This window comes from Marmota marmota, unplaced genomic scaffold (genome assembly GCF_001458135.2).
Source record: "Marmota marmota marmota unplaced genomic scaffold, marMar, whole genome shotgun sequence".
Classification (NCBI taxonomy): domain Eukaryota; kingdom Metazoa; phylum Chordata; class Mammalia; order Rodentia; family Sciuridae; genus Marmota; species Marmota marmota.
Window position 1 is genome coordinate 18,181,302 of NW_026000101.1, and position 23,721 is coordinate 18,205,022.

At 41.0% G+C, this 23,721-nt stretch overlaps 2 protein-coding genes across 7 annotated transcripts in view; one reads left to right on the forward strand and one right to left on the reverse strand.

The window, feature by feature from the left end:
* Positions 1 to 4,154: 4,154 nt before the first annotated feature.
* Nudt2 (nudix hydrolase 2) lies at positions 4,155 to 18,465 on the reverse strand. Of its 6 annotated transcripts, none has more exons than XM_015492425.2 (4): positions 18,330 to 18,441; positions 11,514 to 11,613; positions 7,299 to 7,439; positions 4,155 to 4,743 (listed from the first exon to the last, which is right to left on the reverse strand). In XM_015492425.2, exons 3-4 carry the CDS (start codon positions 7,423 to 7,425, stop codon positions 4,427 to 4,429), a joined length of 444 nt encoding a protein of 147 aa, XP_015347911.1. In that variant the 5' UTR covers positions 7,426 to 7,439; positions 11,514 to 11,613; positions 18,330 to 18,441; the 3' UTR covers positions 4,155 to 4,426. The 6 variants fall into 6 exon arrangements, with proteins under 6 accessions (XP_015347911.1, XP_048639443.1, XP_015347913.1 ...); XM_048783486.1 differs by lacking the exon at positions 18,330 to 18,441 and adding an exon at positions 15,325 to 15,393; XM_015492427.2 differs by lacking the exon at positions 18,330 to 18,441 and adding an exon at positions 15,101 to 15,282.
* Positions 18,466 to 18,610: 145 nt separating this feature from the next.
* Kif24 (kinesin family member 24) overlaps positions 18,611 to 23,721 on the forward strand; it is a 71,663-nt gene continuing 66,552 nt past the window's right edge. The window contains exon 1 of the mRNA XM_015492432.2: positions 18,611 to 18,812. The gene's annotated coding sequence lies outside the window, so the exon portion shown is untranslated. The remainder of the gene's footprint in view (positions 18,813 to 23,721) is intronic.

A 23,721-nucleotide genomic window follows, 5' to 3' on the forward strand; every position in this document is an offset into this window, starting at 1 on the left:
TTGTAATTTAGGTCCTGTTAAAAATAATATCTACTCACAATGAACTTTTCTAGCCTTTGAACATTTTCTGCTCATACCCAAACCAGTTTTTTTTTTCTTCAGAGGGACAAGAGTATTTTTTCAAAATATACCTTTTAATTACATATGCAGTAAATAGAAATAAAATGTTTTAAAAGTCATTGTTTGTTGGAACACGCCTATAATCCCAGCAATTCAGGAGGCTGAAGCAGGAGGACCAAAAGTTCAAAGCCAACCTCTGCAACTTAGTGAGCTCGAAACAATTTAGCTAGTTCCTTCCTCAAAATAAAAATTTAAAAATGGCTGGGGATGTGGCTCAGTGTTTAAGTGAAATCAGCCCATGTGTTCAATCCCTGGTACCAATAAATAAATAAATAAATAAACAAACAAACAAATAAATAATAAAAATAACTGAGAATGTAGCTCAATAGTAGAGCACTTGACTAGCATGCACAAAATCTTGGGTTCAATCCCCATTACAGCAAGAAAATAAATAAATAAAATAGTAAAACAAAAAAACAATGAAGCAGCTGAGCACAGTGGTGCACACCTTTAATCCCAGTGACTCAGGAGGCTGAGGCAGGAGGATTCAAGGTCAGTATTGGCAATGTAGGTCCCAAGCAACTTAGTGAGACCATATCTCAAAATAAAATTTTTAAAAAGGGCTGGGGATCTGGCTCAGTGATAAAGCATTTCTGGGTTCAATCCCTAGTACAAAAAAAAAAAAAAATCAACGAGCAACTCTCTAAGGTACAAGATGAGTTTTGAAGAAGGGCAAGTAGACATCAGGGGAATGGAAATCAGAAATTTCTGAAAATCCTGGGAAAGATTTTTGAAAGAGTCAGGACTTCAGGAGACACAGAAATGATAAATAAAATGTTTAAATAGGGGCAACTCAAGCCAGAGGTTCCTGCTTCCCAAACTGTGGCTCTGTCTAGGATCCTTTCCCAAGTCAACCTCTACTGAGACCTTAAGAAGGACTGGCATTTTCCTTCTGATACCTGTAGGAAGAAATGAGTGGTTCTACTTTCTGCCCAAGCTCAGGACAGAACAGAACCCTCTTTCAGCACCTTATTCCTTAAGGTTGCCCTTAGGGAGATCCTTGTGGAGTAGAAGGATGACCAGATCAGCAATCTCTTTGCCCTGGTCATATAACCCACTTAAACTCTACACACAAAGCCTGGGAGGGATTGGGCTTTAGAACTCTGAAACTCTGAGAGCCAAAGGATGGCAAACTGATTGGAATCCCAGGAGCACTTTCCCTCAGAGGGGCTGGAGCAAGGGACTCCTCCCATTTCTGATCAGTGCTGACCTGTGTTGGCAGAACTACGGGCTGTTTTGAAAGTTAAGTCAGGCTGACCCCATTCTGCTCAGACATCTCACTCTGTGCAAAGTTGGCCCCCTTTCTAAAAGAGCCCACTCACATAGAAGCTGACACCCCCACACAGCTGCGACCTGACCACAATGTCTTTAAACTATGCAGCAGATGTTAACCTATTTCCTGAGTGTGTATAGAAGGAGTCAATTTTGAGAACCTGGTGACACTTTATGAAGTGTACTTGCCCCTCCTGCCCCTCTAGCATATGTGAGATCCTGGATTCAATACCCCCAGTACTACCAAAAAAAAAAAAAAAAGGTTTTGAAAGCCTGCTCTCCACCTGCACTCTTCACCTTCAATCACAAAGCTAAACCCACCCTTAATGTGCAGCCATGACTCTGGCTTATAAAAATTAATGCTCAAGGGGAGTTGCTGTTTTTCTCTCTGTGCGAGGCACTTGTCAAGTTCCTGACAATAAATTTGCTTTGTCCTTGGTATGTCTCTGTGATCAGTCCTGTGGCAGTTTCCTTTCAACCTGTCCCATCCTCTGGAAGAAAACTTTCATCATGTAAGTATCTCCTGAGCTGGGACAACTCTGCAGAGGTCTGAGGCCTGGCCTACTCCAAAGTGCAGCATCAACAGAGTAGGGCTCTACCAAATGAGAGAGTATGGCGGGGGCAAGTGAGGTGGACTTTGAGATGCTTTTGGGGGTCTCTAAATTCAGATCAAACAAGCCTGGGTGACCAAAAGCAAAGTGATGATGAGGGGAAAGCCTATTCACTACCACATTCCAATCTTAGTTCCATTCTGTCCTCACCTTATCCACTTCTCATAACATTTTTTTTCTTTCTTTTCTTTTGGTACTGGGATTGGAACCCTGGGATGCTCAACCCTAAGTCACACCTTCAGCCCTTTTTAATTTTAGAGACAGAATCTTGCTAAGTTGCTGAGGGTGGCTTTGAACTTGCGATCCTCCTGCCTTAGCCTCCTGAGCTGCTGGGATTACAGGTGTGTGTCACCACACCTGGCTTATTTGTCAATTATTTGAGACCCTGTTTCAAAATAAAAAAATAAAAAGATATGGGGATGTAGCTCAGCGGTTAGGTGCTCCTGGATTCAATCGCCCATACCCACCCTCCACATAATACAAGTTATGGTAGACCCATTCACTAAAGTACACGACTCCAAAGCCATGCAAGATATTCTAAAGCAGTCTTCCCTCTGACATCTCAATCTCTAAAAACCCCTGCTTTTAGGCAACTACCAGGATCTTTTTTTTTTTTTTGTAGTACTGGGAGTATTAAATCCAGGATCTCGCATATGCTAGGCAAGCACTCTACCACTGAGTTATATCCCCAGCTCTTCTTATTTTTTAATAAAATTTAAATTAAAAATTTAATTAAGTGCATTTTTTTTTTTTTTTTTTTTTGCTAAATCACTCAGGCTGGTCTTGAACTAGCAGTCCTCCTGCCTCAGCCTCCAATTTACCATTTACCTTTATAAATCTTAATTTCCCCAGCAATAAAAATGAGCAGCAAAATCAGGTAATTTTCCAGTTCCCTTCCAACTTTGATGTATGAGGTTTTAGTTTTTTGAGATTCCACAGCCTCTCATTCTGAGAGCACAGAGCTGGCCAGCCTTGATAGGAGGCAGCTTGTCTGTGGTTTGGCACCACTGCCCAGCAGGCATTTATTAAATCAGTGGGATGTGGTCCCTGTTGGTCTGGAAGAGAACATTAAGCTCCAAAAACTTCCTGCAGCAGGCCTCCTTTGGAGACTGCTGCTCAGAAGGGTGAGGAACAAAACCATTTAGGTCCTTGGCTGTCCTCCAAGATTCTGTTCACTAATACTTTTGCCCTGTCTGCAGGAACCAGTGACTGGAAACATCTGGAAGCCTGCTTAAGACCTAAGGGACTTCTCTTTCCTTCCTTTGGGGTGACTGTTCTTGACTCTGGTAATCCAGGTTGACCTTTGCCAATGCCCCTTCCCTTCTAGTCTTCTACACTACATTGGACAACAATGCTGTAATAAAATCCACATGAACCCAGCTGCTAACAGCTTCTGGAAGAGCTATAAGATCTAACACCTGCCCCTACATTCTTTGAGCCCTAGTAGCAAGGGAAAAGAAGGCTGAGACCCAACTCTTGCACCTCTGGGTCTTACACTGGAGTTATGTGGAAAGGGAGTAGTTGGGGGTGGGAATGATAAAGTTTGCTGGAGGTGGGAAAGGCAGCTGCAGGAGAGGGATGCACAGGTGTAATGATATGGCTGCTGGGAAGCCAAGCAGAACTCAAGACTGGGATTGCCTCATTCTTGGTGACCCTACGTCATGTTGACAAGGCTCATTACCTGGCAAGGCAAGAGTGGATTGGGAGGTCGGAGTGTGTCATGGGCCTGTATTCCAGGGTTGCCTGTCCCTCTCTGTTGTGGGGAGCCAAAGTTCCTTGGGTATCTAATTATATTTACTGAGTACATATAAGATATGTGTGCAGTGATGTCAGCATGTGTGTGTATGGTCGTGGTGGTAGAGACACACCAGTGAACAGAACAAACTAAATTTCTGTGCTCCGAGTCTTACTTGCTTAGAAATCCTGACTACAGCACAGACCCAGGAACACTGGCAGGGGTGGGATGCCTAGTTAGAGGTAGAAGAGCCACCCTAGCAGTGCTGGGTTTCTCCCATCTGATTCCCTGGCCCTTAGCTTTTCTAGGGTAGAGTGTATGGTCATGGGATTTCTTCTGGTTAAGGTCAGAGCTCTGATTCACTTTAGCTTTCTTCTCCTCACCAATGCCAAGAGTCCAAGAAATAAACACATAGGTTAGAAGGACAGATAAGCTACTTGAGGTTTATTTATAAAGTAAAAGAATGCACTTACTGTTGTGTTTTTTTTTTTTTTAACTACTTTGTCTTTTCACTCAGCTAATTTTCTTACTTGTTCTCATCTGACAATCCTAAACTGACTTCAGTAACCTTTCTGCTCTTGTCTGTAACAAGCCAAAGACCCGCATATCTTTCCCTGGACCAAAGGGCAGGGTTAATTTCCAACAGCCCTCAAGAATCCTTTGGAAGCAAATGACTGCTCTGGTCAGCTTAGGCCACTGTGGAGCAAAGAAAATGGTGTCCTTCTTGGAGTGCTGCCTTCATCTCCTTGAACTCAGCCAACTGGCAGGCTTCATCCAGCCCCAGCCAGCGGTAGGCTTGGTGTTCATTGGAGAGGCGGATCTCCACATCGTAGTCCTTCACTTCTGCCAGCCAGTAAATAACTGTTTTAGGCTTCTGCCACGCAACATAATTGAGCTCCTTTCTGAACCCCTCAACGATGGTCAGCTGGTGAGCTTCTATTCCTGCTTCCTCCCGAGTCTCCCTTAGGGCTGTCTCCAAGTCATTCTCTCCTGGGTCCACATGGCCTGGTTAAGAGAAAAGGAGGAGGGAATTTTCAGTAGTACCTAAAGATAGATTTTTCCAGGCTTGATGTCTTGAAGATAGGGTATTAGGTGATTTTTCTAGGAGTTTCTGGGCTAAAAGAAGTCTAAAGATTGGAAATATCTTGGGCTGGGGTTGTAGCCTAGCGGTAGAGTGCTTGCCTAGCATGCATGAGGCACTGGGTTCGATTCTCAGAACCATATATAAATAACTAAAATAAAGGTCCATTGACAACTAAAAAATATTTTTAAAAAATGATTGGTAATATCCTGATGTGCCTGGGAAGGAGTACAAGGTAGGTAGTGCCTGGTTCTTGAGATCTAAGGAATTCTTCCTTCCCACTCCATTTTCTCTGAAGAGAGCAAAACAAACTATGTTTGGCAAATCAGGCTTAGAATACTGCTTCTGGATGGTAAGCAAGATAGTTCTTCTCAGTTTTCTATCTCCTGTGCTCTTAGAGACTTTTCCCTTAGAGACCTTTAAGCAATTTCTGAGGAGCAGTCCCTTTTTGGCAGGGTGATACTTCACCTACAATCCAATGAGGACATAACACTATCTATAGTTGGACCCTTAAGTTCCAGGGCCAACAGACCGACTCAAAACCCTGAAATGCTACACCAACAGCTGTTTCCAAGTAGCCATAAAGCTTTTTTCCAAATTGTTTTCATCTTTCTTACTGAACAAGGCCAGATTTCGGTTTCATAGGGAAAGTCCTGATGGAAACTTAGACTAAGCACAAGTTGAGAGCCAGTTCTAAGAAAATTTGTTGGCAAGACTGAAATTCAAGAAGACAGCTGCCAAGAAACTGTTGTAGGAGAATTTGAGGCTCTGCAGACCAGAGTGGCCCTCAGCTTTATGCCTAGGCTTTTTCCACAAATTCTCAGCTTGCCCTGAGGGGCCCAGAAATATCAGGGAGTATTCTGGTAACCTGTCTACTCATGGTTGTGGCAAGTTGCCGAGGAGCCTCCTGGAGCTCAGGGGAAGCAGAAACTCTTTAGTTGTTACCCTCTTGGTTTGGAGTTATACCCTAGTACTTCCCTTTCCCAGGGGTCCACATACAATGCTCACAGTCAGTTGCTGCTGCACAGAAAATCAGGAACTTGGCACTTGAAGAACCCTTTTTAGCTTATGGCTGTGGGACATTTTCTCTGCATAGCACCTCCTAAAGTGTACATAAAGACAGATAGCTAATACACTGAGGGAGTAAAATGGAAGGATGCTGATTAGTGACACTTATTTAGGATTCCCTGTCTCCCCTCAAGTGTGTGCGAGTTTCTGAGCACATTCCTTCCAGAATTCAATGATATTTAATGATAACCGGGTAACTTCTCCCCAAGTCCAGGCAGGAAATGACTAGGAGAGCTGCTGACGTCCTTTAATGAGGGGATCATGCAGTGTGACTAGGTGATCAGAAGATAAGTGTGAATATTCCTATTCATAGTATTTATGACACTTATTTTTTCCACCTTGTTTCTTCCCGGTACAACACAAATGTGCAAAATTTTATTTTCTGTTATCATTTCCTTCCAACCCTAGATCCTTGTCCACCCCTCCCCATCTCACTCCCTGTTATCTTGTCTGGGAGCCATTCACTCAGGGCTTCTCATCCCCATAGGGGCCCAAACAAGTCTGTTCCTGCCCACTTGGACCATTCCAATGGCTTTTTTCCCCTCTTTCTCCCTACACAGAATGGCTTATTTTTCGGGATCATCTGAGGAAATCTCTCTTACTCTTAGAAGTGAGATCAGGAATGCTAGTGGATGAAATACAGCCAGCTTACAAATAGATCTTGGCCTGGCTGAAGACCCCAGACCACTAGTCTTCACTGTTCAGCCTGCTAGAGAACTGACCACTCTACCCTGGGTGCTGAATGATGGACCCAGGGCATAGGGGGTTGATCAAATTGCAATCCCAAGGTCTCCGATCTTCAAAACCTCCTGGTTTAAGAAGGGCCCTCTGTTTCCCTTACTCTTCCACTTCTGTCAGAGACTGCAGAAGAATGCATGATCAGGGAACCCACCTTCTCTGTGCTTCTAACTCAAAACATAGGTAGGTTAAAAAACACTCCGGATGTTTAGTTCAAAAGAAAAACCTAGTGAATGGGACACTGAACAAGTAGTCAAAGGAACCTGATCAAATGAAATCCAATACAGGGCTAAAAGAAAACTTGGGATTTTCTAGTCAACCCCTTCCTTCTTTGACAGATGAAAAATTCAAAAGCCTAGAGAGGTGGGCACATAGCCCAGTCATGACTCAACTCCCAACACCCATAATTCCCAGTCCGATGATGGTTTTCTCCTACACCATCATTCACCACAGAAGCTGGAGATCTGGTGAATGATACAAAAACACCAGATGCTGCTTCTGCCCTGGAATGCAACCACAGAATTCTATTTTCAGCTTTGCTTTGGCCTGCAGACCTTGTACATAGAAAGGATCAAGGCCTTCTGCCTATCCCACCAGTTCCTGCTGTACAGTCACTGGGAAACAAGAGCAATACTTGGCATTTCCCTAAAAGCCAGCCCCTCTGGCTTCACACCTTTGGGAGGAGTCCAGTGATGAATGCCATTTGATGCCTGCAGCAGTAGAAATTCAATTGAATCGTTGTCCACCTTGGGAATAAGGCGTCTTCGGAAGATGATCAAGCCACATGCTCTCAGGGCCATGGTCTATCTAAGAACTTAATGAAGAAAATATAGGACATTTGGAAGTTATACAAAACAGGAAGATCCAAACTTGAAGGTGGCACCGTGGTGCTGGAGAGTAACACACTAACAAGTGATCTTATAACCTAGAGAAGGCAGCATGCCAAGGGCCAATGATGGAAATTCAGAAATTAGGGACAGACCTTTGTGTGTTAACTGCAGGATCCGGCAACTATCCTAAATCAATGTAGCCTCTACTTCTAGTCTTCTAGGTCTCCCTATAAAATACAAGGCTTGTGTGTATTTGTGAGTCTAAAGATTCTCAGTAAACCCACTGAAACAAGAGAGAGAATGGGAATGTGAAAGATGCAAGTATCATCAAACCCACAATCCCATTTCCTTCACATATATTCTGAGCCCCTGCAACACAGGGACCCCAAAAGTGTAGTCTGATGATTCAGAGGGGTCACCTAAAACAGGTAGCTTGGTGTACGAAAAACACTTCTTGTTATTTTTTCTTTATTTCTTTTTTTTTTTTTTGTGGTGCTGGGGATTAGAACCCAAGGCCTTGTGCATGTAAGGCAAGCATTCTACCAACTGAGCTATATCCCCAGCCGCTGAGTTCAATCCCCAGTACCAAAAAAAAAAAAAGTAAAAAAATAACAAAAAAGAAAGAAAGGGAGAAAAGTAAAAAGATCTGTACAAGTGAATAGAAAATTCATGATCTGAGAGGACACATGTAATCAAAGTAACAAAAAATAATGAAGATCTTTTTTTGTTGTTGTTGGAGGGTCGGTATCGGGGATTGAACTCAGGGGCATTTGATCACTGAGCCACACCCCAGCCCTAGTTTGTATTTTATTTAGAAACAGAGTCTCACTGAGTTGCTTAGCACCTCACTTATTGCTAAGGTTGGCTTTGAACTCCCGTTCATCCTGCCTCCGCCTCCTGAGCCACTGGGATTACAGGCGTGCACCACCGGGCCCAGCTGAAGATCTTTTATATAAGACCCTGCTAAAAAAAAATTTATGTTACTCATTCACTTAACCTATACTGAGCACCAACTATGTATAGTCATCCCCTGGTATTGAAGGGAGGTTGGTTCCAGGACCCCTAGGAATACCAAACTCCACAAATGTTCAAGTTCCTTATATAAAATGGCCTGGTATTTGCATATAACCTATGAATATCCCCTGCATATTTTATTTTTAAAATGTAGTAGTTAATTAATTTTTAGTTAATGGTGTTAGGGATTAAATCCAGAGCCTCCAGCATGCTAGGCAAGTGCATTCAGGTCCCTTCGAATACTTCAGATCATCTCTAGATTACTTATAATACCAAATACAGTATAAATGCTAGGTAAATTATTGTTATATTTTATTGTTTAGTTAATAATGACAAGAAAGGGCTGGGGTTGTGGCTCAGTGGTAGAGTGTTTGCCTAGCATGTGTGAGGCACTGGGTTTGATTCTCAGTACCACATATAAGTAAATAAATAAAGGCCAATCAACAACTAAAAAAAATTTAATGAAAAAGAGTCCGTGTTCAAGAGACACAATTTTGAAAAAAATATTTTTGATCTGTGGTTGTTTGAATCTGTGGATATGGAACCCCTGGATACTGAGACTCAACTACACTAGGCACCTATAAACTGCCTTTGTCATTAGATAATTAATCATCACATGGGAGAGGCAGAATTTAATCAAATAAGCTAATTTTTAAAAACCTGCCAATAATGTAAGTACTACAAAGGAATAATGAATAATGGGTAACCTGACCTTGTATGAAAGATCATGGAAGGCTCCCTGAAAGGGATGTTTGAGGAGCAAAGGATGAATCAAAGATAAATCAACAGAGGGAAGGAGGGGAGAGAGTGTGTTCCAGGGGGAGGGAACAGCAAGAATAAATCTCAAGGTGGGATGGCAGAACTGAAAGAAAGCTACATGTCTCAAATGCAGTGAAGGTCTGGGAGAGTGGCCTAAGATGGATAAGGCTCATTTCATGTCAACAGGGTGGGAGAAGGAGCTGATGCTCAGGGAGGTCTTATGGAGTAGGAGTGGCTATTCTTGGCCCTCTTTTTGGTGCTCAATTAAGAGGCTGTCAAAGGCATACTAAAAATCAGATCCAAACTGAAACCTGTTCTAGGGCAATCCTTAGGATTGCTAATAGATGGTAATGTTATCTTAGGAAAGATCAGTTTCTTACCAAAGAACCATAATACACCTTTCCAAACCTTTCTCCTCTTAGTGCCAGGAATTTAACCCAGGTCTTTTGGCACACTAGGCAAGTGTTCTACCACTTAGCTAAATCTCTGCCCCTCCCCAAAGGGGTTTTTAAGGATTGAAAAAAAAGTCAAAGGGGATTTTGAAATCGTCTATGTTTTCATATGCTTTTTTTTTTTTTTTTTTGGTACCAGTTGATTAAACCCAGGGCCCTTTATTGTGGAACCACATCCACAGCCCTTATTATACTCAAGGGTACTCGACCACTGAACCACATCCCTAGTCCTATTTTGTACTTTATTTAGAGACAGGGTCTCACTGAGGTGCTTAGCACCTAACTTTTGCTGAGGCTGGTTTTGAACTTGTGATCCTTCTGTTTCAGCCTCCAGAGCTGCTGGGATTGCAGGCATGCATCACTACACCCAGCTGCTTACTATATTTTATTTTGAGACAAGGTCTTGCTAAGTTGCTTAGGGCCTTGCTAAACTGCTGAGGTTGGCCTTAAACTTGTGATTCTCCTGTCTCAGCCTCCCAAGTCCCTGGGATTACAGGCATACACCACCCGCCCCTAGCTATTATCACATGCTTTTGAAGGAAGAATAAATTGGCATATATCTTTAGTAGGGTGGTTTTAGAATAACAATCAAAATATAAATACAGGGCTAAGATTGTGGGTCAGTGGTAGAGTGCTTGCCTAACACATGTGAGGCACTGGGTTCACTTCTCAGTACCACATAAAAAAATAAAGTTATTGGGTCCATCTACAACTAAAAATATTATATATACACACATATACATACATTTATATATATAAAATACACATTTCCTTAGACCTAGCAATGCCATTTTTAGGTGCTCTCACAGAAATACATATTTAAGATGTATAGATAAGGAAGGGTACATACTCCCAACTTATCTGCAGTATCAAAAAGAAAGGCAGAAACAAATATACACCAATATGGGGATCATGAAATAAAGTATATTTATAAGATAGAATATTGTGAAGGCATTTCTTAAAATGTGTTAGAACCAAATGTGCTGCTTATGAGAAAAGAAATTCAGACATATTAAGTAAAAATAGTATGGTTCAGAATAGTATGAATAATGAAATTTTTTGAGTTAAAAATTCATATGTTAAGTGGCAATAGGCTTTTGTTAAACATTGTGTTCTATTTTTCTGGACTCCTTATTTATGTTGAGAACTTTCCCACTCCAGAAGCTGGAAGTTACTGTTACTTCAGAACAGATGAAAAAAGATTTCAAATTACTGGTTCATAGTTGAGGGTGAAACAGCTGACTGATCCAATGCCTCTCCTATAGATACTCAGAGTATTAGAAAGTGAGATATGTAACATACCTAACTGTTGCCTTAGGTACAATCCCACAAAATGAATGTTGGAGCCCATAGATAAGTTTAGGGATCCAAGACTAGAGGGTGCAGTACCTTGCCTGGGACAGAAAGCCCCATAATACTTCTCCATACCACTACCACCTTCAGTACAATATGATAACATAACATAAATATGCCTGCATGGGAGACAAAATAAATAGGCCTTGAGTGGCCATGTGGAAGCAGGCCAATATTTTCCTATGTGCTAAGTAGTGGAGGTAGAGCAACAAGGTACAGCCTAGCAAGATGCATCTTGGTGGATACCAGCATATAGGGGTGATCACAACTAAGAAGCAGACTGGCCAAATGTTCATCTAAATGGGACCCAAAGACCTTGGATCAGATGTTCACTCTTCACCTATGCTTTGGACACACAGAGAATACAATCCTTCTAAAGGGAGAATTCCTCACTGTCCTTTTCTATTACTTGGCTCAAGTCAGATGTTTGCTGGAATTTCTCCATCCCCACACAGGCCATACATACAAACTCTTACTTACCCCTTCTGAAGCAGCTCAAATGTTACTTTCACCTGTTAAGCCTTCTGGTTTCTAATTACTCGACAAACTTTTACTATAGAGTTCAGTCAGAGAAGCAGAGCTATGAGTAACGGAAAATTAAGAATTTATTATAAGAATTATTCCTTGTAACAATTTTGGAAACTGGTAGAGAAATCCATGCAACTACTTAACTTGCATCTGTTGTGGGCCTGAAGTCTCTATAGGTGATACCAACAGTTGGGAAGAAAGATGATGTGAAGTAGAGGAGAAAGGACAAACTGGAATTTGTGAAAACAAATTTTGATCCATGAGGACAACTGGAATTCATCAGGATAAACTGAAACTTGATACTGTCTCTAAGTTCAGTGACACAGATGACCTGCAGAAGTTGGACCCCCTTGCCTCAAAGCTGAATGCACATGTGACCCAGGATTCAGAGGAGATGAAGGGGGACATTCCATAGGTGCTGAGAAAGCTGCAGGCTTGGATATGTCTTTTGCCAGCAAGGTGAACCAGCAGGTCAGTGTTAAAGTGTATGCACAGCCCCTGTGCCTGATACCCAGATCTGTCCTTTAGTGTACTGATTGCCACTTCACTTCAGCTTTCCAAATCTTCATAGATTTGGGACCTTTCCCTATTCTACATCTTTAATATCCCTCTCTCATGGTATTCTAAATGTAACCCCCACCTCCAGTACTAAGGATCAAATCCAAGGGTGCTCTACTACTGAGCTACATCCCTAGTCCTTTTTATTTTTATTTTTAAAAAATATTTATTTTTTAGTTGCAGGTGGACACATATCTTTATTTTTTATTTTTATGTGGTGTTGAGGATTGAACCCGGGACCCCGCACGTGCCAGGTGAGCACTCTACGGCTGAGCCACATCCCCAGCCCCTTTATTTATTTTTTTAATTGAGACAGGGTCTTGGTAAGTTGCACAGGTTAGACTTCAAATTATGATCCTCCTTCCTCAGCCTCTCAGTTTTCCAAATCTTGCACAAAATTTTGTGTTCAATACTGACCTGGAACCAAACAGGAAAGGACTCCTGGGACATGTAGTTCCTACTTAGCTAAAGTGACACAGTACAAAGCATTCATAAGCATGCACACCTAGTATGGTAAATCTATGTTGGCAAATCTTCCTCTGGCAAGGAAGAGCCAGACTGAGCTCTGTTTCACTGGGACTCAGCATAGCAGATCTCAACAGATGTTCATTGACTCAACAGAACTTTCTCCCCACCTCCCACTCAAACAAATGTTTGAGTATGTTCTGGGGCCCTGGGAAATAGCCCAGTGTCTTCCAGAAGAGTACCATTTACATAAAAGTCAATGGCGCTATTGTTGGGGATTTTCTGTTTTTCTGGAGACCAGAGAACTGAAACTGTCCAGGGGTTTGAAAGGAGCCAGCTTTCACACACAAACTCCAAGCCCATTCAAACCTCAGGGGGTTAAAGAACATAGCATCCAATATGCAAATATGCCTGCAGCCAGGATTGCAGAGGTGAGAACTCCAGGCTGACAGCAGGCAATTCACACTTCAGAAAAGTGGCAGAACGCCTGAGGTGGTTAGAAAAAATCTGAAGAAAAAAAAAAAAATCCCTCAATGTCATCAGAAGGTTCCAGAAGCTAAGGAAAAGTGCTCTTGGCTTGATCTATACATGCAATTCACTCACAGCCTAGGAGGTTTGAAACCTAGGTGCCAAAAAAGAATTTACAAATAAATGGCTAAGCTGATGTGTTCCAATGTTTCCATCAAATTAATCAGAGTGCTCTTGTAAGCATAGTTCAACTCCAAAAGCCCTTAGAAGTATACCTTTATTTATTCATTTAGCGGTGCTGGGGATCAAACTCTGGGCCTTGTGCACACTAGGCAAGCACTCTACCACTGAGCTACACTCTAGCCCCACTAATATGACTTTAGATAGAAAGAGCTCCCCAAATCCTCCTCCTGATTTGCTTTCCATAGTCTTAAAAGCCCTTGTATAGTGTTTCATGCTACCACGTTGTCAAGTAAGCATCAATACTGTGTCAGCTACACTATACAAGGTGTTTGTTTGTATCAGGGATTGAACTCAGGGGCACTTAACTACTGAGCCACATCCCCAACCCTATTTTGTATTTTATTTGGAGACAGGGTCTTACTGGGTCGCTTAGCACCTTGCTTTTGCTGAAGCTGGCTTTGAACTCCCTATCCCCCTGTCTCAGCATCCCGAGCTGCTGGGATCATAAAGGCGTGTGCCACTGTGCCTACTGTACAAGGTTTTTGACAATTATCATTTCTAATGCCCAAGACAACCCTTCAAGACAAGCATTATTATCTCTTTAAGAGGAAACTGAGATATTAAGAAAGGTTAAATACTTGCCCAAGGAAATAGCTGCCCTGTAAATAAATTTTAATCCAAATAAATCTAACTCCAGTCTGTATTTTTCTCCCATCCCCTTTAAACTACTCTGCTTGCCAAGAAAGAATAGGGCTTAGGGCACAAAAGCCCTGACAGAGGACATACAAATGATTATAAAAATCACTTCCAGTTTTGAAAATTTCTGAACTTTAATCTCTATTCATCTGGAGGTTGCTTAAGATGCCTAGTTGTAATCTTTTCCATGAAACAGGCTGAAGGTGGGTGAAGCAGTAAACAAAGGTCCTGGTGTCCCAAAAGACTCTGGAGGGGAAAGTGTAGCTTAAAAGCCCTAAAAGGGATTCCACTTCTTGGGTCCTCTTCTTCCTCCGGGAGAAGTCTTTTCTGCTGTCCTTTAATAAACTTCTAATTTCTACTCTGACCTTGCCTGGCGTGCTTCTCTGATGTTATACTTCAACATTGGGGAAAGCAAGGACTCGTCAACCGTAAACAACGGAAACCTAAACAACGGAAACCGTATGAGAGGGTCTCACACCTAAGTTGTGGAGGTTGGCCTGAAACTTGTGATCCTTCTGCCTTAGCCTTCAGAACAGCTGGGATTACGGCACACGTCACTGCACTCAGTTGGAAAATACAAATTGAACTCAGAAGAAAATATCACTGTGTACTCATTAGATTGACAGAAATTAAAAATCTGACGATTACATGTTAATGAGAATGTGGAGTGATGGGAATTTTCATGCACAATTATGGGAGTGTAAATCTGAAAAATCATTTTGCATTACCTAGTAAAGACACATTATCTTTTGATTTAGAAGTTTCACTCTTGAATATCTACCCTAAATAAACATGTCTTATGTATTTACTTGAAACACAATGTTCATAACAGTGTAATTCATAATAGTCTCAAACTTAAAACAACCCAATGTATGTTCATTATCTATTCATACAATAAAAATGAAGTATAACCTCAGAGAAAGTAGGTGAATCTTAAAAAAAAAAAAAAAAAAGAGCCCTAAAAATGCCCGTCAGGGAAGGGTTTCTATGCCTCTATTGCTCTTTTCTGGGAAGTAGGAACCTAAAACCACATGTTCAAAGTCATACCCAATAGCTTTGGTATTCAAAAGCACCAAGTACTGGGAACACCCTTCATGTTAGCCTTGGACAAGCATATAAACATCTAACTTAGGGCCCTGATATCCGAAAAATTAGTCTAGGCCACTCACCTTGGGGAGGAAGGCCAACTGCCAGCTTACAAGCAACCCATGAGATTATTCAGCTTTTCCTCATTTTCCACATAACTGCTTTCTCTGTAGTTCACCAGTTTCCTTCTTCTCTTTTTGAATGGACAATAATAATATCCCATCCATCAATAAAGTTCTCTCTTAAAAAGAAAAATCCCTAACTACATGAATAAATTTAAACAAAGAAAATATTCCTTCAACTGTACCTTTTTCTGGACATCTACCACTTCCTTCTTCTCAGAGAATAAACTGCTGAGTCATTTTGCGATCTTTGCTATCTGGCTGAGGGAGGAAACAGGAGATTTCACCTGTAATAGCATATTGGCTTCTAGGACGAAGCCAAAGTCAGACAAGGTTGGGACAAAAATTTTTCTAGAGATTTGTTAAGTGGCCTATTAGTGCCATCTGCTGTTCAATTCTAGAAAGCAAATTTGGGGAGTTACAGTATTAGAGCCTGAAGGGATTCCTTCACTCATCTAATGTCTGTTGAACATGTCATATGCCACAGGCAGTGTGACAGGACTGAGGAGTAGATATGAAGCTGAATACTACAAAACCCAGATTTGCTAGAGGTTTAAGCCTAAAGTAGAAGGCATTCAGACAGACATGTCAGTGTGTTTTGTGCATCATAAGGTATAAGATGAAAAGATAGCAAAGAAGGATCTTTAGGTCCAAGAAGTATACCCCATAAGGATTTCAAGATGGCCAGTTTACCAGCAGAATAAAGGTGGAGGCAAGGGGCACTCCAGGTAAAGGAAGGAGTGTGTGTAAAGACCCTTAAACACAGATATTCCATTGATAGCTTAGCTTATATTCTGTAGGCAATGAGGTCTTTCAATGGTTTTAGGCAGGGCTGTAATTTGGTCAGATTGACACTTTATAAAGATATTCTCACAGCAAGCAAAGTGAAAAACATTAGAAAGAAAGCCTGGAGGCAAAGAGACCAGCCAATTATGAACCTACTTCAACAGTCCAGTTAAGGTAGAGGCTGTGAGAAGGGAAAAAAAGAGGATAAACTGAAGAGATATTTCAAGCAAAATTGAAAAAAAATGTTTCATTGTCTAAGGGAAAGAGATTTAAATATAAATCCAAAGGAAAGGGAAAGAGGTGTTTGGTTTAGGTGACTATCACTCTTAATCCTGTATTGTAAAACATCAAGCTAAAAACTTCTGTTTTAATGGCACACTCAGCCTTGGATCACTGAGAAATGGATTTTCATATTTTCTGTAAAACAGCTGTTATACACTATGTTACTCTTTTTGGGTAAGAACCAACAAGAAAAAAATTTCTTTAATATAGATACAAAGAAAAGATTTATTTTAAAGAATGGATTTGTGCTGGGTGCAGTGGCACATGCCTCTAATCCCAGTGGCTAGGGAGGTTGTGATAAGAGGCTGTGATACGAGGATCGCAAGTTCAAAGCCAGCCTCAGCACTGGTGAGGCACTAAGCAGCTAAGCAATCAGTGAGACCCTGTCTATAAATAAAATACAAAATAGGGCTGGGGATGTGGCTCAATGGTCGAGTGCCCCCAAGTTCAACCCCCCAGTAGCTCCCCCGCCAAAAAAAGAATGGATTTGTTTACTTATTAGTAAGAATTACCTTATTTGCTTAACTGCTTAATTTTGAACTAAACTGAGTACTCAATTACTAAGTATCCCCCCATCCCTTTGGTACTGGGAATTAAACCCAGGGGAATCTCTACCACTGAGCTGCATCCCCAGTTTTTAATTTTATTGATTTATTTTTGAGATAGGGTCTTGCTAGGTTGCAGAGAGGGGCCTCAAACTTAACTATTCTACTGTCTCAGTCTCCCTAGTGGCTGGGATTACAGAGGTGCACTTGGGCTCCCATCTTTTTTTGTAATTATTGGAAGGATAACAACTACCATTTTTTGAATAGTTACTTCTGGCCAGGCATTGTGCCAAATGCTTTACCTTCTTTATTTCACTTAATCTTTGCCACAACCCACTGAGGCTTTATTGCCATTTTCAATGAAATCCAAATATTTTGATAAAATAGAAACTATAGCTCAGAGATATCTGGGTAGTCATTCAAAAGCAGGTATGCCCGACTCCCAACATCATTGCACTTTCCTTGTGTTTTCTTTTTAGTGTGGTACTGGGGATCCAACCCAGGACTGAGTGCATATTAGGCAGGTAACTCTGTCACTGAGCTATATTCCCAGTCCGTTTTATTTTGAGACACTGTCTCACTAAAATTGCTGAGGCTGGCTTAGAACTTGTGATCCTTCTGCTTTAGCCTGTCTAGTATCTGGGATTATAGGTGTGTGTCACCGGGCCGGCCCAACATTATAGCACTTAACCTCTGCTTCCATTTTAGTGTTTTTAAATTGATATTTGAAGGGCTGGAGACTCCAGTTGATGGAGTGCTTGCCTTGCATGAACAAGGCCCTGGGTTTAATCCCCAGCACCTCGAAAAAGAAAAAAAAAATTGATATTTGGATTTCATTCAGTTTATTTTAACCTGTTCACGACTCTCCCCCCCCCCCACCACCACCACCGCGGTTATTTTTGTTTTCTTCAGGTAGTGGAACTCTCTTATTTTTTGTTTGTTTTGTTGTTTTGGGAGTACTGTAATTGAACCTGGGGCTTCCCCCATGCCAGGCAAACACTCTACTACTGAGGTACACCCCCAGTGCCACCCCACTCCCAATTTTTCTTTTTTCATTTTCAGACAGGGTCTCCTAAATTGCCCCTGAGCTTACATCCTCCTACCTCAGCCTCCAGAATGGCTGGATTACACTCGTGCACCACTACTATGGCTTGACTGACTTTCTCCACTTCTGCTTACATGACCACGATATTTTTCATTCATAAAACGAAGTAATTACAATATAAAATCTCATTTGAAAGCAGGCGAGGTTTAACGGATGACAACAAAGTGAAATTGAGTCCCTGGTACTGGAAGGAAAACCCGGACCTCGCCTGTCTTTGAGATTCTGATCATGTACCCCTTTTTTGCATGCTGGCAAAATAGGCTCACAGGCCACTAGCCCTCCCTTCCACCGGTGCAAACAGGTAAACTGAGGCCCTGCGAGCGGTTGAGGTCTGGTCTCCCTACGCCCGCCGGCTCGAAGAAGGCCGTGTCCACTTTTGACCCGGCAGCGACATGAGGTTACTCAGCGGCTGATACCCATCGCTCCAAGACCCAGTTACACTATGGAGAACTAAACCCCCAGGGTTACTCACCCGAAGCAAAAGAGAGGCAGGAAGTGGGCCTTCAACGGAGGCCGGAAGTACACTGGCCAATCAAGACAGCTCCATCGTAATTCGGTAGCTCTACAGTATTGGGTAAAAGGAGCTGTGGTCCACCTTTAAGGCGGGTCTCACTGGAAATGTCGCGAGATCTATGTGCAGGCGGGCTGATTGGTCAAAGGACGGAAATTGGGCGTTACGCCCGCTGTTTTCTTAGGTTTCCGATTGGCAGTGAGCGACAACGGGTTCCCTGACTGCCCATTGGTGGACCGTGCGGGACTGCGGGTAAGTGGGTGTCAGCGCGGGCGTTCGAACTGGCGTTTGGCGGCGTTGCCATGGGGATGCGGCCTGGCTGCCTCTGGAGGTTGGCGGGTGACCAGACGCTCAGGTCGCTAGCCTTGGAGTTCTCAGAAGACGGCATCTTTTTCTCCTGTCCTGGGATAGGGCTGACTGACCAGGCGTCAGGAAGCCCCCACGGTGAGAGAATTGGGGAATCGGGGCGGAGAGGCTTGTCGGGAGCCGTGGCGCCTGCCCTGTGGAGAGGGTGCGCCTGACGGCCGCTGAGCATTTATGAGGGAACTGGGAGTTGGTTCCTCCTGGTTCTTCTGAACGTTTACCCACTCTTCCTTTCATCCCCATATTTCTACTTTTTCTTTAGCAATGATCTTGAACACCACCTCTCTCATGACGTCTTTCTAAGTTGCACATTCCTCCTGCCTTTGAACCCATACCCAGGAGGGAACCCTTCTTTGGTTCGGTTTATTTGGCTTTAGGTTATTTGTGTACTTCGTTAATCCCAGTGTCCTCCTCTCATAAATTTTTTGAAATCTTTGAGGTAAGGCAAGCTTTTTCACATGTTTTACATGTAGTCTATTTTCAGGAAATGTTTGTTCCGTTGAATTTAATTCATCACATATAGGTCGGATTCCCCTTTAAGTTTTTATTCTTCTATAGAGAGGCTTTGTGGTGGTCTACTTCAATGCACGTAGCAGTGCAGTTGGCACCTATCTTATCCATTCAAGAGGTGTCCATGATAGAATTGCATTACCAAGACTGTTTCGTTGTTAGCTCATAACCTAATTCATTCTCATTGCTGATTCAGTATTCAGTCTCCTTGCTCATTATTCTCATAGATCATTGGTGACTTTAATAAAAGGATTGAAAAAGCCAGGTTATAGTAGTTATGTTCTTACTACCCTCTTAGAATTCTAAGTTTGAAACACTACCCCATAACTAAACTGCAGATCTGTAAGATGGAATCCAGTGGAAACTGGATTGGGGATTAAGAACTTGGTTTTGGTTCTGTCTTTATCTCATTCACTGTAGATGGCTTTGCAAGTCATTTACCCCTTCAGACCTTGCTTTTTTTAACTGGAAAAATCGAAGGGTTGGGCTGGGGTTGTGGCTTAGAGGGAAGCACTTGTGAAGCACTTGGTTCGATCCTCAGCACCACACAAAAATAATATAAAGGTATTATATAAAAAAAGAAAAATCTAAGGGCTGAATTAGATTAGAACTCATGTGACTCTATCAATTATCTCTCACACTCCTGGCCCTCCAAAGACCATCCTGATTTCTTTTAGCAGCTAAAAGTAGTCACTACCATTTATAGAGCATTTATCTTGTGAGAATTACAAGGGCTTTGTATAAATATTACATTTTTCTTAGTATAGCATATAAATATGCCACCCAGATAGCATTTCATTAAAAACTTTTATGTTGTTAATGAAAATTAATGATTTGTTAATGAAAATTAATGAAATTTATAATTTGTGAAGAGTAGACTTCAGGAAGTTTTGCTAAATGAGTGATAGAGCCATGTGCTGTGACATGTGCCTTTAGTCCCAGTTACTTGGGAGGCTGAGGTCAGAGGATCACAAGAGTTTGAGGCCTGCCTATGCAGTATAACAAGATCTCATACCTTTTTGAGGGAAAAATAAAAAATAAAGAGTTATATAAGTTTTACTTGTTATACTTTGAGTGTCATTGTGACTGTAAACTTTCTGAGTTACTGTCTCAGGGGTTTTGGTGTTTGTGTCCTGTTCAACAAGACAACTTTTCCATTTGATTATAAGTGAATTACAATGGATACCATATATTGTTGAGTTTTTATCATATACTGAATGTAGCACTTAATTTGCATTATTCTATGTAATCTTTTTAAAAAATATTTTTAGTTGTTGATGGACCTATATTCTTTATATGTGGTGCTGAGAATCGAACCCAGTGCCTCACACATGCTAGGCAAGCGCTCTACCACTGAGCTATAGTCCCAGCCCTCCTTGTAATCTTTGGAAGCAAACATCTAAGTCACCATCATTTTCTTTTCTTTTTTTTTGCTCCCTAAATAATCTCCTTCCTTCCATTTTTGCCCACCCCCTGCAGCACATTCACTGAATTGGCCCAGTAATTTTTAAAGATATATATCAGATTCTATCTCTTCGCTTGCTTAAAGTCTTCCAATGAATTTCTGCTTCCCTTAAAAATAAAATGTAGACACCTTTACATGTCCCTAATCTGAACCCAACCTTTGTGACTTCATCTCTCTTCACCTACTATGCTCACCAGCATGGACTTCTGTTGATTACTTTATCATGCTGAGCTCATTTCTTTCTTTTTTTTTTTTTTTAATTTTTTATTGTTGGCTGTTCAAAACATTACATAGTTCTTGATATATCATNTTATTGTCTAATTTTTTGAGTTCTTTGTATACTCTGGATATTAGGACTGAGCTCATTTCTACCCTAGAATTTACATACTCTCATGGAATGCTTTTCCTCCTGATCTTTACTCATTTATACTATTTCAGGTTTCACCTCCATGTTCCTTCTGAATGAGACCTTTTGATCATTCAATGTAAGTTAGGCCCTTTCTTTTTTTTTTAAATTGTACCTATCACTCTCTGAAATTACTCCATTTATGTGATTGTTATCTCCTCACCCTAAGATAATAGTGCCATGAGGGCAGTGACAGTTCCTTTGTTTTGTTCACTGTCCATTGTCCAGAACAGGGCCAAGCTCATAAAAGCTTCTCAAAACATATTTCTTGAATGACAGGATAAAAGTTCTTGTTGCAACTATGACCATATCTGTGTCCCTAACAATTCACTGAAGCAATAACTTCATTTTGTTGGCAGGAACAGTGAGTTAGGGTACCACTAACTCTGCCAAAGTTTTGCTAGGTAATCACATTAACCTGATAAACAAGTTTTTATCACCCTGATTACTACTAGTATCAAATTCTTTTGTAGAGTTTTAAATATAGTGTTAGGAATATTTGCTTTTGAAGCAATTATTGAATGTTTATTATTTTTAGGTACAGTTTAGATACTGGGGATAAAACATTCCTTGACCACAAAGAAATCATATTCTGTTGGAGCACATAGAAATGTTCATAGATAATTGTTACAAAATGTAATTAATGATGGAGATTATTAAAATATAATGTGAAGCCAGGTGTGGTGTTGCTTGCCTGTAATCCCAGTGGCTCAGAAGGCTAAGGCAGAAGGATCACAAGTTCAAAGCCGCCTCAGCAAAAACAAGGCGCTAAGCATCTCAGTCTCTAAATAAACCCTAGACCCTGTCTCTAAATAAAATACAAAATAGGGCTGGGGATGTGGCTCACTGGTTGAGTGCCCTAAGTTCAATCCATGGTACTCTCCCCCCTGAAAAAAAAAAAAGATACAATGCAAACACAGAAAGGGCATCTGATCACATCTGCAAATTCAGAAAATACCTCATTTGTATTTTAATCCCTAAGAAGTAAATAGGTAAAGTAAGACTTGATAAAAGTGGAAGAAGGCTATTTAAGAGCCCATGAACAATTACATAGAGAAATAAAGCAGTTCAAAGGGTTGAGTAAACTGGAGAGAGAGGAAGGGGCATGATTGATTATAGAAGACTGTGGGACATGCCAAGGAGCTTGGATTTTGCCATGTATATAGATGATAAGATGGTTAAGATGCCACTGAGAAGTTTTAAATAAGGGAGCAGCATGGCTATATTGTACTTTTGAAAGAGTGATCTGGCTCAGTAGCCTAAAAGGGGCAAAACAGAAAGTAAGGAGAGAAGTTAAGGCATAGTGATCTAGGTGACAGCAGTAGTGGCTGAATTACTTAGGCAGTGGTGGCGGGAATGAGAATAGGAGAGGGGAAATTTGAAAGATTATTAGATTAAATTGGATGAATCTGTTGATTGGATTTGGGGTTAAAGGAGAGGAGGGTATCTAGGATGCTTTATAGTTTTCTCTGAGTGACCTCATGAATGGTGCTATCATCTAATCACCACTGAAAGAGAAAGGTGTAGGAGCAGAGTTTTATCAGGAGGTAATGAGTTCACAAGTAGTTCAGATTTTTTTTATTAGTTGTTGATGGATATTCATTATTTATTTATTTATTTGTGGTGCTGAGGATTGAACCCAGTGCCTCACACATGCCAGGCTCTACCACTGAGCCACAACTCTAGCAAAGTTCAGATTCTTAATCCTGGTACTCTTTTAACTTTTTTGTTTTGTTTTGTTTTCTTTTCTTTAGTTCAGGGGTCCAAACTCAAGGCCTCATAAATGCTAGGAAAGCTCTCTACCACTAAGGTATATTCCCATCCCCATAAGACATTAATGATTCCTACAATTCTACATGTCTTTTATTTTTGTTTCTTTCTTTTTTTCTTTTCTTTTTTTTTTGTAGTTGTAGATGGACAGAATGCCTTTAGTTTTTATGTGGTGCTAAGGTTTGAACCCAGTGCCTCATACATACTAGGCAAGCGCTGTGCCACTGAGCTACAGCTACAGCCACCTACATGTTTTTTTAACAAGATATTTCTATGAGACCGTTTTACTGTGAAGAAAACTTAAATTACACTGGGATTTTTGAAAGTATCCCTCTAATATTGCACAATATCCATGCCAAAAATACAAGTTGAGATTTCACCAGCAATTAGGGGCAGTGCTATGTCTATTATAGACTTTTAAAGTTAGCAGTGTGTTGTGTTTATGGTGAAATTTAATTAATTAAAAGCAGTGGTATAGAATCATATAGCCAATATTGTGGCTATCCATACACTTTCTTTTTTTTTTAATTTATTTTTTTAGTTGTAGTTGGACACAATACCTTTATTCCATTTATTTATTTTTATTTGGTGCTGAGGATTGAACCCAGGGCCCCGCGCATGCTAGGCAAGCGCTCTACGGCTGAGCCACAATCCCAGCCCTATCCATACACTTTCTAAAACAAATTTATATGGTTGTTTCAAATAAATTATGCCTCATTTTCTTAATTTGTTAAATTATAATTGCCATTTATCATAAAAAGTCTTGGAAAATTAATTGGGTAGCACAACTAATTACATATTAATTATTTAGATCACAACAAATAGAATTATTGTTTTCA